The sequence below is a fragment of the Danio aesculapii genome, chromosome 22 (assembly GCF_903798145.1).
Source record: "Danio aesculapii chromosome 22, fDanAes4.1, whole genome shotgun sequence".
Taxonomy (NCBI): domain Eukaryota; kingdom Metazoa; phylum Chordata; class Actinopteri; order Cypriniformes; family Danionidae; genus Danio; species Danio aesculapii.
Genome location: NC_079456.1, coordinates 22729861 through 22744987, shown reverse-complemented (window position 1 = coordinate 22744987; position 15127 = coordinate 22729861). Strand labels below are relative to the sequence as shown.

Below are 15127 nucleotides of genomic sequence, written 5' to 3'. Positions count from 1 at the left end.
CATGATATTGGGAAAATTTAACATTGTGATATTTTGTTAGTCTGCAATGTACAGTTGAAGTCAGAATTATTAGCCCCCTTTAATTTATTTTTTCTTTTTAAATATTTTCCAAATGATGTTTAACAGATTCAGGAAATTTTCACAGTATGTCTGATAATATTTTTTCTTCTGGAGAAAGTCTTATTTGTTTTATTTCGGCTACAATAAAAGCAGTTTTTAATTTTTTAAAACCTTTTTAAGGTCAAAATGATTAGCCCCTTACGGCTGTCTACAGAACAAACCATCATTATACAATAACTTGCCTAATTACCCTAACCTGCCTAGTTAACCTAATTAACCTAGTTAAGCCTTTAAATGTCACTTTAAGCTGTATAGAAAAATATCTAGTCAAATATTATTTACTGTCATCATTGCAAAGATAAAATAAATCAGTTATTAGAAATGTGTTATTAAAACTATTATATTTTATGTTTAAACAAGGGGGGCTAATAATTCAGGGGGGCTAATAATTATGGCTTCAACTGTATGTTGCAATATGAATACAATTTTACGAGATGACCTGAATATTTGTTTGGAAAGAATGTATAATTGTTGGGATTGGGATGATTCTGATGATGCTGCATAACATCTAAAAATCAAAGTAAAAGTATAGAGAAATCCAAAAAAAAAGAAAATGTTACAATTTAAATATCGTTTTACTGTTTTCCAAATCTTACAGTATTTTGTTATTGACGTTACTAATGGTACAATTCTAACCCATAGGCCTCTATATCACTTGCAAATGATACATTAAATACTCAACATTGACCTATAATAGACTTAACATTGCATATTTTGCGATGTGACCATTTCAATCAATTGCATTGCGATATTAATGCTGAAACGATATATTGTGCAGCCCTACTGTAACCTGGTGGTTATTTGCTATTTCACCGATTAACCCTAAAGATGTCTGTTTGTGAAAATCCCAGTAGATCAAAAGTTTTTTGAAAACAAACACACCAACAATCACGTTTAGAGTGAGTTAAATCAGTGTTTCTCAGCCACGTTCCTGGAGGACCACCAGCACTGCATGTTTTGGATGTCTCCTTTGTCTGTTGCACCCATTACAGGTCTTTCAGTCTCTGCTAATGAGCTGATGATCTGAATCAGGTGTGTTTGGTTAAGGACACCGGGAAAATGTGCAGAGCTGGTGGTCCTCCGGGGACGTGGTTGAGAAACACTGACTTAAATCCCCTTCATTCTGTAAATTCAATTCTCAATTTACAGCAGACCATCTTGACCACATGTACATACATTGAGTTTATGCCACGTGCTTGGCAAATCATATATGTCCATTGACGTGCAGTTGAACAGAAATACCTAATAAAGTGGCCAGTGAGCAATTTCAGCATTATTAATGTGACATTCGGAGTAAAAGCTTAAAACATAAATACACAGAGAAAGTATATGTCAACATTATATTGAAACATCTGTTTATATTTACCAAAACAACTAACCACAGAGTTATAGGATCAGAATAAAATCAACCTGTAAACATTTTTAATTTTTCATTCATTAATTTTCTTTGTAGCTTAGTCCCTTTAATAAACAGGGGTTGCCACAGCGGAATGAACCGCTAACTTATCCAGCATATGTTTTTTAATGCAGCGGATCTTTTTCCAGCTGCAACCCATCTCTTGGAAACATCCATACACACTCACTCACACTCATACACTACGGACAATTTAGCCTACCCAATTCAGCTGTACCGCATGTCTTTGGACTGTGGGAGAAACCGGAGCACCCGGAGGAAACCTACTGCGCCACCTTGTCGCCAATATTTTTTATATTTTAAATAAACATGTGTTATGGATGTGACCTAAAAAAATCTGCAAGTTTAAAGTATACAACAAACTTTGTAGAAATTCTGTGAATTAAACTGCACAACTCAAAAGAAACAATGCTAATCAAAAGGATAAGAGTTGGCTCTTTATAGAACATACATGATTGATTTTATTTTATTTGACATTTTTGCAGTTATGAGAGAAAAGCTTGGTTATGGATGTGACGTCTTTCCGTTATGGACGTGACAGATGTGAAATTGGCACTTGTGTGACTTTGATAAATCCAAAGTAATTGTTTAAAAACATTGACAGAGACATTTTTGAGTATTTATACAGTACCATAAAATACAAGCCTACACAAAAAACTAGAAAGGTTTGCTATTTTGGTGAAAACTTTATTTATTTTTTGTCATGGCAAGGTTGATATTGCATGGAATTGCTCCACCTCAACTATCAACTTCAGTCATGTGCAAGTAAGGCTGCACAATATATAGTTTCAGCATCGATATCACAATGTGTGTGTACGCAATAGTCACATCGCAGGATCTGCAATGTTGAGTTGGAAATGGGATTATAATTTAACTGCACAGCAATTAAAACAATAAGAAGTCATTGCAAAATATAACCATAACAGGGAATCTTTATCATTTGCATGTGCTTTAAAGGCACTTGAAGAGAGGTTAAAGCATTCAGACACAAAAAAAGTACATTTGTAATGTGAACGAAGAATAATTTGACTGAAATATTAATATAATGAAGACTATACAGTTTTATTTTACATTCATTATTCAGTTTCTCTACTTGAATACTGTTTTACTCTCCGGAAAACCATAAAGCACTCTTTATTTGACTTTTTCTGTGCTCTATTGTGATTATTCTCGCTTGCGATTTGTTTATTTATTTTGATACACGATTCACACTTTTACAAATTCACCCTAATCAATCTAAACGAATGAATTCTTTCCAAATAGAGCTGTTCAAGCCATCTGGTGAAATTTTATTTAAATCACAATATATAAAAACAAAATATTGCAATATTCGGTTTTTGCAAAAATCGTGCAGCCCTACGTGCAACATATCATTTCTTTAATTTTTGAGTAACTGTCTTCTCTATGAAGAATTAGGTCAAGCAACAAGGGACGAACGCTGCCATTTCCAGCACAACAAACTCCAGAGAGAATGACTGACTGGGCATTGAAGAGTGTCAGCAGTATAACAATGAGAGTTTAACAATGCTTTAATTGATTTGTGGTTCACAGAGCGCTCACCTGGCCATGATCGACACTCTGATGATGGCGTATACAGTGGAGACGGTAAGCGTGGAGAAGGTGATGGCCTGCATGCAGCAATACTCCACCGATTATCCAGACGGAGACGTGCCCTACGACACAGAGGATGCCGTCACCAGCTGGATGAATAAGGTCATTTTGGGAAATTTCAATACTACACTTTGTATACTGCTTTCAATACTGCTTTGATATGGCATATAAGCCACTTTTCCGCTGCACTTTTTGTTTCTTTCTGATTTCTTTCTTTCTGGTTCAGTTTTTCTCTGCTGGGTTTGCATTTCTGCTGCAGTTTAGTTACGCTTAAATTTGATTTGATTATCATTATAGTTATAGTTATTGTTACACAAAATTATTAGCCCTCCTGTGATTTTTCAAATATTAGCAGATATTTTCAGATTTTATATAAGGATTTTTATTTAATGCTGAAAACAAGTTAAACACATATATTATAGGACCTCTTGACTGCGATTCTCTTCATTTTCAGAGCTGATCCTGTTTCCTCATCGAGTAAATAAAACAAACAAAAGCGCACATAAGTGCAATAGTTGGACTTTTTTGTGAAATGGAAAGGGTTCTAAATTTTATTGACAAACTCACAGTGACTAATGCATCAAATTACATGCTCAATCCACCTTATAGTGCATTCGTTACATACATTTTCAGTGTAGGACTTTACATAGTAAAAAAACATTTTTGTCTGCCCCTTATGTAGCCTCACCCCTGGTACTAGGTGGAAGACAGTGGAAAAGCCCCCCAAAAGTAAACCGTACCAAACCAAACTGCACCATAGCATGCAGTGGAAAAGGACCTTAACACAGCTATGTTTCCTTTGTATACAAAGTTGTGTGTTTAAAGTGTTAATTCATAAAATATCGGCTGCCATATCGGTATATATCGGCAGATAAAAAGGTTTTGTTTATGTTTTTGCTTAAAAAAAGTCAAGATGTAGGCAGTGTGAGGGGCTTTCTCTGCGAAGTAAGAGGACTTTAGAATTGCAATTTGTTAATGATTTAGCAAAAAGAAAGGTCTAGATGTTTCTTTACAGTTTTACTCTTATTTGTTTGTGTTTGTTTTTGTTTCTAATATCTTAAAATAAAATAACTCCACTGTATTCGTTTGCCTTTTGTTTTTGATATTGATAAGCTTAGAATGTTTTTTTTATAGTTTTATATTCATAAGCTGTATATTTATCAGGCTACATATCGGTTATCAGCTTTAAAATATAAACAGTTATCATCAGTTTTGGCCTAAATTTAACAAATTTAATCTGTGCAATCCATGTTAATTCACCCCCCAAAAAACAAATTCACCCTCATGTCATTCCAAACCTGTAAGACTTTCATTCATCATCGGAACACAAATAAGAATGATTATTATTATTTTATTTTTTTTAAAGAGAGAGATTTCTGTTCACCAAAAACTCTTGACAACAAAACAACTTCAGCATGTTCATAAAGAGAACAAAAAAGAGTTCAAATGTGTGAAACAAGCAGTTTAATGTGCGTTTTAAGATTTTATGTGGATCTTAGCATTTTCACCCAGTTCTTTTTTTAACACCAAAACCCAATATGAGCCTAAAAATAAGGATTTTGCTCTTATAACATGACTTTAATAGTTTCCTGTCCTTGTATTGTCTCTCTGGTCATCTCTGGATGTCTACAAAGGGACGTTTCTGGATATTTGTTTACATTCCTTTGCAGGCCAGCTGTACCGTCAGCCTAAATCCAGACACTACTGTAAATGTAGACACACACATGCTAAATAGACCATGAAGGACTGCAGGGACATTTCCACATTTCAGGAATGTTTATTAAAAAAGCAAACACGTATGAATTTGTTATATACTTCAAATTTGCGTATTTGTTGCACTTTTAATTTTAAAAGTAACATGACATAAAAATCAGATCAAGATACACAAATAAAAATACGTTTTAAACCAAGTGTTTTGTTTAGATCTTTTTTATTCAACATTTAATAAATTTATTATATTTATTTTAATTTTGCATTTTAATAAAATATAATATATTATAACATATCATAGGAAGGGAAACAGATGTGTTTGTGCTGAATATAATGGCAGTGTTGTTTTTTTTAATGCACAGATCCTCAAAGGCTCTTCTGTGTTTTACTCTCTTTTTTTTTCAAGGTGAATGAATACTTGAAGGAAATCATAATGCAGGAGCAAAGGCGGATGGAGGCGCAGAACGCAGAGCCTGTTGAGAATCCAAAGGTAAATGTGCACTTTGTGCTCTCGCCCTGAATCAGCAGTGACTCAACCGTCGCTTTCATCTGGGGGAGGAAAATAAAAAAAGATGGATTATTTATTTTTTTGTCATAATGAGTACTTGTATGTCTCTGAAATCTGCTTTAAACGTTTTGCCAGCATGAAATGCCAGGTTATTCTAATCTACAGTGCACTTGCATATTTGACAGGAAAATACAAAGCTTAAGTAAGTTTAAAACAATCAAAATTTTAAATCTTGAACATAAAACACTGCAAAAGGATAGCAAAAACTCCTCGCTTAAAGCTTTTGTCATTTGTTGCATTGTTATTTCAGTATTTTGCATGATAAATGATATAGGTCTTGTTTAATGGATATAAATAAATGTCTTTTTGGATAAATTAACATGGATTTATGTCATATGAATCGAAACATTTTTATTTTATATGGACCAATATTAATTATCCCTAATTAGTGACTTGCATTTATTCGTGATTTATTATAAATACATTACAAACTTATTTTTGCCATTTTATAGCAGTTTAATTAGGTTTAAAAAATTGAGGTATCTTGTTAACAAAGGTTCAGCAGTGGGACCACGTCTCACTTTGCCTCCTTAACCAATCACCTACTCCCTAAAACCTATTTAAGGAAGACCAACCCTCTAGCACTGTTCTTCTAGTTCTCTCGAACCCACCCTCCTTCCCTCTATTTTCTTGCTTCCCCTTTCACAATAATTATAACCTTCTCTTCCCTCCAAGTTTGAATCAGGGGCTCCAATCACTCTACCAAAATATTACAGAGAAGGTACCCCCACTCTGGGCATCATCATAGGATGCCCGATCAACCTACCTACCTGTTTATTATTTAGCCTCTTACTTCAATTCCCCTTTATACCACTGTTCCCTCATCACCCCTATATTTATAATTCAGTATTTTTCAGTTTTTTGTTGATATTCCCTTTCAGTATCTCATTTAAATGCTTTAAATATTTAATAAATTTTGTTCCACATTAAAATTTACAGCATTAATATTAATTTAAATCATTAAGATTTAATGTTTATTCAAATTAAACATTAAAAATTATTAAAGACTTGAAAACATAACAAATTAAATCTGATATTAACTATTAATATTAGTCTGTTACTGCACATTCTTGTCTGAAAGGAAGTCAGATTGTCCAGTAAGTGTTGTCTGAGTTGATGTGAGTTCACAGGACACTGCCGGACATCATCATTTGTGTTGTCGTGTTTTGTAACATACTGCAGTTGGAGGGTATTTCTGACTTTGCTGAATCACAGGGTTGCTGATTCCTCATGCAGACGCTCCAGCAGGCTGATGGAAGAGCGATGTTTGCTAAATCATGTCTAAAACGTTTTGCATTTAATCTTCCTGTCCTGACTTGACAGTATATTTGGCGAACATGGGGGAATGACGTCAGTTTTTCACCTTGATTTACCTTCTCGCTAAAGGAAAAGAGTGTTTATGTACACCGTGTATTCGTTTGATCAGATTGCAGTTGCAACAGATAGCAATAATTCCATGTTTAAAATAGGATGGTTGATCCAACTGTTATGATTTACCTATTGTGTTGATTTGGTGGCATCTGTTTCACCAAATGTCCTGTTTGTGCTAGTTCATGTAATGGCAACAAATAGCAACTGCCTTTAAGCTTAGAATAGTGGCACCGAATGATCTGATGTGACACATTTCAGTGTTTGTAGGTATGGTGAAAATCAAACTGAAATTTAATGTATTTTACCGTTCTAAGCAGATGCGATGTGATAAGGTAATATGGAAGGCCATCATGGTCAAAAGTCTAGGAAAAATGCATTAATTTCTATTGTTTACACACAATTTGACTGTGTTGAGGCCACAATTTTTAGTGTTTTTTTAATACACATAGACATGATCTTTGACTATATTGTGGTGTCAGTGTATTATTTGACCATCTCGAGGTCAAATAATATAAAAGTTTTTTGTAAGTGTAAACTTGCTATTTGACATTCCTGATGTGGCAGTTTTGGACGTTGCTTTAAGCATAAATGCACAGTTTGACCAACTTGAGGTGGAAATTTTTTGTGTTTCTTTAATAAGTTCAAATGCTCAGCTCGACCATCTCGAGGCAGAAATTGAACATGTGCAGTTTGACCATCATGAAGTGGCAATTTTTAATGTTTCTTTTGTAATTGTAAACCTATAATTTAACATTCTTGAGGTGGCAGTTTTGGATTATTTTTGCAAATTTGCAGACATTTTTAATGTTTTTTTAACAAATTATGTAAACACACAGTTTGACCATCTTGAGGTGCAAACTGAACTTTTCTTTAGTAAGTATAAATGCACAGTTTATGTCAAGGCGAACATTTGACTTTTCTTTCGTAAGTGAAAACCTACAATTTGATCATCTTGAGTTGGGAATTTTAAATGTTTCTTTTTTTAAGTGTGAATGCGCAATTCGACCATCTTGAATTGAAAATATTTTACGTTTCATTTGTAAGTGTGAATGCACAATTCGACCATATTGAATTGAAAATATTTTACGTTTCATTTGTAAGTGTGAATGCACAATTCGACCATCTTGAATTGAAAATATTTTACGTTTCATTTGTAAGTGTGAATGCACAATTTGACCATCTTGAATTGAAAAATTTGTACGTTTCATTTGTAAGTGTGAATGCCCAATTCGACCATCTTGAATTGAAAATATTTTACGTTTCATTTGTAAGTGTGAATGCACAGTTTGACCGTCTTGAATTGGAATTTTAAACTACTCTTTTATAAGTGTGAATGTGCAATTTGACGTTGAGTTGGAAATATTGAACGTTTCATTTGTAATTGTAAACGCACAATTTGACCTTCTTAGTTGGAAATTTTAAGTGTTTCTTTTGTAAGTGTGAACGTGCAATTTGACTGTCTTGAGTTGGACATTTGAAAAATTTCTTTTGTAAGCGTAGACCTAGAATTTGACCATCTTGAGTTGGAAATTTTTAATGTTTCTTTTATAGGTGCAAACCTACAATCTGACCATCTTGAATTGGAAATTTTAAACAACCCAGGCTCATTCTGAAAACGTAGTCCTGTGGACGTTTCTGTGGACCGCGAAATACGTCCTGGGTGGTACGTATTTTTGCAATTTTTGGTTTTCGCGAATCCACAAGAGGCCGCTGTGTGCGCTTTTTCGCTTCTCAAATGTCTCCCACGAGTGCCGTTCGCGCACGTGCCGTTCTAGTGTAACCTACCAGAGGTCGCTGTCGAACGACTGTCTGTCCGACTGGCTGAATGATTGACTGTGCGACCGGCCAATCCGCCGGCCGACCCACCCTCCTCCTTCCCTGAACCCAACCAATTTTACCGATTGACCCACCCACCCGCTTACTTCCCTAGACCCAACCAACAATTTACAAAAGCCGTCCAGAAAAAGAAAAGCCCTAGTCTGATTTTTACCACGTTTTCAGATTTTACCACATTCTCACTCTGTTATGAACTTGTTCACTTTATTTGTTGGATTCTGTTTTTGTCTTACCTGATTTCTGTAACCGCTCTTCCCCGGACTCGAACCCGGTCATCGTCAGCTCCTCTCTGCATCTCAAATCCGCCAACGTACAGGACGAGCCAACCGGACAAACTGGTTGTGGCGGGAAAGCCCTCCACACGAAGGTAAGCGGTCAGCCGGTAAGCGCTAAAAGGAACGGCGTCATACCGCCCCGCAGCATTCTCTTAAAATATGATGCAGCCATTCGTACCTCCGGCTACATAATTCACAGTCTCCAGAAACGTCCATGGGACTACGTTTTCAGAATGAGCTTGGGTTAATTTAAATGTTTCTTTTGTAAGTGTAGACCTACAATTTGACCATCTTAAATAGGAAATTTTAAACATTTCTTTTGTACATGTGAACGCGTAATTTGACTGTCTTGAGTTGGAAATATTGAATCTTTTTTTAGTAAGTGTGGATGCGCAATTTGACCGTCTTGAGTTGAAAAATGTTAACATTTCATTTCTAAGTGTGAATACACAATTTGATCGTTTTGAGTAGGAAATATTTAATGTTTCTTTTGTAAGTGTGAATGCGCAATTTGATCATCTTGAGTTGGAAATATTGACCGTTTCTTTAGCATGTACATGTGCACAATTTGACCGCCTTGAGTTGAAAATATTTAACGTTTCATTAGTAGGTGTGAATGCGCAATTTGACCGTCTTGAGTTAAACATTTTAAACATTTTTTTTGTAAGCATGAATGCACAATTTGACCATCTTGAGTTGGTTTCGTTTCATTTTTAATTGTGAACACGCAGTTTGACCAGCTTGAGTTGGACATTTTAAACATGCTTCAAGCCATTTGACCGTCTTGAAACATGAATCTTCAACACGTATCTTTAGTAAGTGTAAATGTGCAGTTTGGTTGTGTTGAGATTGCACCGTGACAGTTTTGAACATTTTTCTTTTACATTCGTAGACGTGCACAGTTTGACCATATTGAGGTGCCAATTAATAATATGTCTTTAGTATGAGTAAACATACAGTTTAATAGTGTTTACTTAAGATACAAGTTTGAAAGCTACACATAGGCACAGATCGACCAACTGAAGTTGGCAATTCTGAAGGAATTTATATTACATTACATGTAGATGTGTTTGAGTATGTGTATATATATACCAAAAATGTATCATTGCAACACCAATAATCTCAAATATAGCAACTTGTTGACCAGTTGACATGGTAAAACCATATGAGCTGACACAATCAATCTTTTTTTTCTGCTTGAATCAGTGATGCTTTTGTGTCACAGTAAAAAAACATAACAATGGTTGCTTATACACTTAGCATTATGTTGTATAATATAAGAGCAAGCCACTTTAAAATAAAAATCAGATTGTGTGGTGTGTATAGCAGTGGAACAACACCATGGTCTGTAAATGATGATTAAATTTTCATTTTTAGGTGAGCTTATCATTATCATTTAATGTCACAATCGGAGCGAGTGTGAAGTGCAGAGTCATCAGACTGAACTGTTTTGGGCGTGTGACAGTATTCGGTTCACCCGTCCCGGGGACACACATCTGACGCTAATGAGAGCAGTCAGTTCTCATAGGCGGTGTGTGGATGTGTGTGTTTGAGAGGCAGTGCGGGCACAATCAGTGCCGAAGAGGAATGTCAGGCAGTTACACAACATTATAAACATCCTGCAACAGCCAGCATGGCATAAAGCACTCAGACTGACACAAACGCAACAGATGATAACAGCTCTGGTAATATATAACAGAACAAAAACAATCTTATGGGCATTCACTGCTAATAACAGGTCTAAATAGGTCTTTTTTGTTTGTTTGTTTGTTTTTTTGTTTGTTGCCTATCCGAAAGTGCACACTTGTTTCTAGACATAATCTGCAGGCAAAAGACAAATCCTGTAAGTTTGCAGTCTTTCTAGGGCATCCTGGGTAAATGTGCTTTACCATTGTGATTCGCAGGGGTTTCATTTTTGTCAGTTTTTCTGCTTTTCAGATTTGGACCCCTGCGGATATTTTGGCATGTCTTTGATGATACTGTTCCTGATTCCAGTCTTTTAAGCCTTGAGAGAAGTTTGAGAGGAACTTAAAACTGTTATTAAAAAGCAGAAGCATGGCAGGAACCAGGACACGGTGTCCTCTGGAAACGGGACAGAGACCGGGACAGTTTTTTAAAATTTTGGTTTCTATTTCTGTCTCGATGTTGTCATCTTTTTTTCTCTTTAATTAGTAAAACAGGATCTCAAATAAGAACTTGATTTTGTCCAATTGGGAATTGATTGGATTGTTGTGGTTTTCTATTGGTTGATTTCATGTAAGTGTCCAGTTGATACCGCCCTCATTGATGCCGCTAGTTGAGGAGAAAATATACATTTTGTGAATTTAAAAAAGTGCTAATATTAGTTTAATATTAGGTAAAGTGTGTAAAATAAATACTTTATTATTCCATAAAAATGTATTTTGATTTTATAACTCTAGGTGTTTTATTTATGTTTACTGTTGGTTTATTGTATTTCTATTTCTTAAAGATTAATTTCCTTGTCATTTTTGCCTTTATTTGACAAGACAGTTGATTGACAAAATGAAGTGGTACAGAGAGAGAGAGAGAGAGAGGAATGTGATTGGGAAATGTTTATTTATTTATCTATTTATTTTAATTAATTAATTAATCTATTTATTTTATTTACTTAATTTTATTACCTCATTTATTTATTTATTAAACTTTATTTAATTACATTTTTATTTAAATATTTTATGTATTTATTTTATTATTTATTTATTTAACAATTTTTTATTTATTTAACTATTTATTTATTCATTTATTTAACTATGTTATTTATTTAACCATTCTATTTATTTGATTATTTAACTATTTTATTTATTTATTTATTCAACTATTTTATTTATTTATTTAACTATTTTATTTATTTATTTATTTAACTATTTTATTTATTTATTTAACTATGTTATTTATTTATTTAACCATTCTATTTATTTGATTATTTAACTATTTTATTTATTTATTTATTTATTTAACTATTTTATTTATTTAACTATTTTATTTATTTATTTAACCATTTTATTTATTTAGTTAGCCATTTTATTTATTTAACTATTTTAATTATTTAACTATTTTATGTATTTATTTAAAGATTTTATTTATTTATTTAACTATTTTATTTGATTTATTTATTTAACCATTTTATTTATTTATTTAACTATTTAATTTATTTATTTAACTATTTAACTATTTTATTCATTTAACTATTTTATTTATTTAACTATTTCATTTATTTATTTACTATTTTATTCATTTATTATTTTTTTCGTTTAAATTTATTTTTAGTATTCAAAAATAAAAAATAATTATAATAAAAAAAAATAATATTATTAATAATAATGTTTTATTTATTTATTTATTTTACTTTATTTATTTATTTATTTTACTTTATTTTATTTATTTATTTATCTATTTGCTTAATTTTATTTATTTACTTCATTGTATTCATTTATTTATTTAACTATTTTATTTACTTGTTTAACTGTATTTTATTTATTTTTGTTATTTATTTATATTATTTATTTATTTACTTCATTGTATTACTTCATTTATTTATTTATGAAACTTTATTTTATTTATTTATTTAACTATTTTATTTATTCATTCGTTCATTTAACTTTATTTTATTTATTTAACTGTATTTTTGTTATTTATTTATCTAGTTTATTTTATTTGTGTTGTGAAAAAGTGACTAAGCGTTCTTCAGATTGTAAGAGTTTTATTATATGCTAGTTTCTGGTAAAGAAGGATTCATCAGGCTTAATGTTATACGGGACTTGAATAGCCAGTCTGGCTCAATGATCTCTGATGTATCTGCTCTTTCCTTCTCTTTCATTCACTCTCTGACCGCCTGAAGTCTCCAACCAAGTGGTACATGAAGCTGGTTCCTGTAAGTGCCATTGTCAGATGCCTTATTTGATCCATCTCAAGCTTGCATCACATTTCTGTTGCCATGACAACACTTCCACATTCCTCATTGTCGTCAGCTTCATTCAAGTCCCCATGAAATCACTATTTACCATTTATGGGTGTTTGTATGTTACTCTAAGATTAGTTTCGAGGGGGGGAGGGGTTATAATATTGGATAAAAGATTATGAGGGCAATTTATTTTTTTCTTTTTAAATTATGAAGTGAACAGATGCTTATTTGTTTATAAAAAGCACTACTATACACACAAAAATAAGAAGAGTAAATTTTGATTTCATAATAACGTTAAAGTTGATTAAAGAAGTTACAAATGATAAACAGGCTCTTTACTACTATTGTACACTGAAGATAACATGAGTCAGAATGATGTGCTTGAGCGCAACAGCTCTGATTGGCAGAACTGTGAAATAAACAAAACACTATTGGCTATTTTTTAAAAAGGGGAGGAGCCACTCAACATGCCCCATCCTGATTTCAACTTTCAATTGAAATTATGTCACAATCCTCGAACAAAGCAGCGCATTTCAATGCACTTCAGGGGACCTTTGGCTGTTACCCTAAACATACAGTAGAAAAATAGATCTAGTGTTGTCATCCATGGTATCCAATTCTTTTAGTTGAATTCTTCATTGCACGTTTTATATACCATACCATACCATTGAACAGACCTCCTACAACATGAGTTATACATATGTGTTTTACTCTCCTGATTCGCTGGTGTGTGTTTTCTCCAGGCGCGTTACAGAAAGGAGCAGGTCCTGCCCAAGTGCTTGCCGTGGATCCCTCCGGTGGACAACCTGCTGAAGGACAGCACAGATGGCTGTGCTCTTGCCGCCCTGCTGCACTTCTACTGCCCTGCCACCGTCAGCCTGAGAGGTGTGCAAACCTGCCAAAATCAGCAACATTACTGAGCACAAATAACATGCATGCTCCACAAATGAATTCAAGAAAATTATGTAAACTGGGATAGATTGTATCTTGTGTCAAAGTAAATTTGGAAATCACTACTTTCTTCTTTTATTTGCGTTTTCCATACTGCCCCACCTTTTTCTGATTTGGGGTTGTACAATGGGTAGGTTTTTCCTACAAAAAAAAAAAAAAGTAGCACGTTATCATTTTGTCAAGGACGATGCGTTCCTGAATTAACATCTATGTTGATCCTGGAACATAATTTTTTGTTTAAAAATGTAATCCATACCTATTCCCTACCCATTAACCCAACCATAACTGTAAATTATTCCCAAAATCAGAGGGAAATAATAGTTGGATAACAATCATGTAGAAGTGCATAAACCTAACCGTAAGCCTAAACTTAACATAAACTATAAATGTATCCCTTAATTCTGATAGCCCGATTGGAATCCAGCAACTTGTCCTACTTAAAATCACAACATAGGCTCATTCTGAAAATGTAGCCGTATATACATTTCTGGAGATCGTGATTTATGTAGCCAGAAGTACGTATGGCTGCATTTAATTTTTTAAACGCACGCTACAGGGCGGTATGATGCCGTTTCTTTGCGTGCCCACCAGCTGACCCTTTACCTCCGTATAGACAGCTTTCCGGCTGTTACCAGTTTGTCCAGTAGCTCACCATGTACGTTGGTAGACTTGAGACGCAGAGGGGAGATGATAACGATGATGGGGTTTGAATTCAGTGAAAAACGGTTCCAGAAAGTGGGTAAGACAAAAACAGAAGCCAAAACATAAAATAAACATGTAAATAATAGGGTGACAGTGTGGTAAAACATGCTAAAAATCAGACAAGGGCTTTTCTTTTTCTGAATTGCTTTTTAATTTTGTCGATTGGGTTTAAAGAAGTGGGTGGGCGGATCAGTCTTTGCTTTTTAAAACACTATTGGCTGGGTTTAGGGAAGGGGGTGGGTGAGTGGGTCAGTCGATCGATTGATCAATCAGTCAGTCAGTCAGTCAGTCAGTCGACAGCGGCCTCTGGTGGATTTATGAGAGAACAGCAGTCGGGAATGGCACTCCCGAGAGAAATTTGAGATCTCAAAAAGCGTACACAGCGGCCTCTGGTGAGGTACGTTTTCAGAATGAGCCTGGGTTGCAAAATCAGGTTGGCCATAAAAAGTATACTGTTTTTTCTTTTAATATATTATATTGTAAATTACAAATAATGACAGTAATAATATAAATATAGCGTTAATATATTCATATTTTTACATTATTTTCATAAAACATTTAATAATTTCCCTCTGATGTTTGTTTGAAAAGCACATTATCCACAATATTATTGTATTATTATTAAAATATTATTATATTCCTAATTT

General features: G+C 33.6%; 1 protein-coding gene across 4 annotated transcripts in view; it reads left to right on the top strand.

Annotated features, from left to right (window-relative positions):
• Positions 1 to 15127, top strand: part of camsap2a (calmodulin regulated spectrin-associated protein family, member 2a) — a 70894-nt gene that overhangs the window by 35485 nt on the left and 20282 nt on the right. For 2 of the 4 annotated variants that reach the window (XM_056447396.1, XM_056447395.1), the window contains exons 3-6: positions 3086 to 3247; positions 5262 to 5345; positions 12765 to 12797; positions 13571 to 13712. In XM_056447396.1, coding sequence (XP_056303371.1) covers positions 3086 to 3247; positions 5262 to 5345; positions 12765 to 12797; positions 13571 to 13712 — 421 coding nt within the window. The remainder of the gene's footprint in view (positions 1 to 3085; positions 3248 to 5261; positions 5346 to 12764; positions 12798 to 13570; positions 13713 to 15127) is intronic. The other 2 variants (XM_056447398.1, XM_056447397.1) reach the window with 1 other exon arrangement.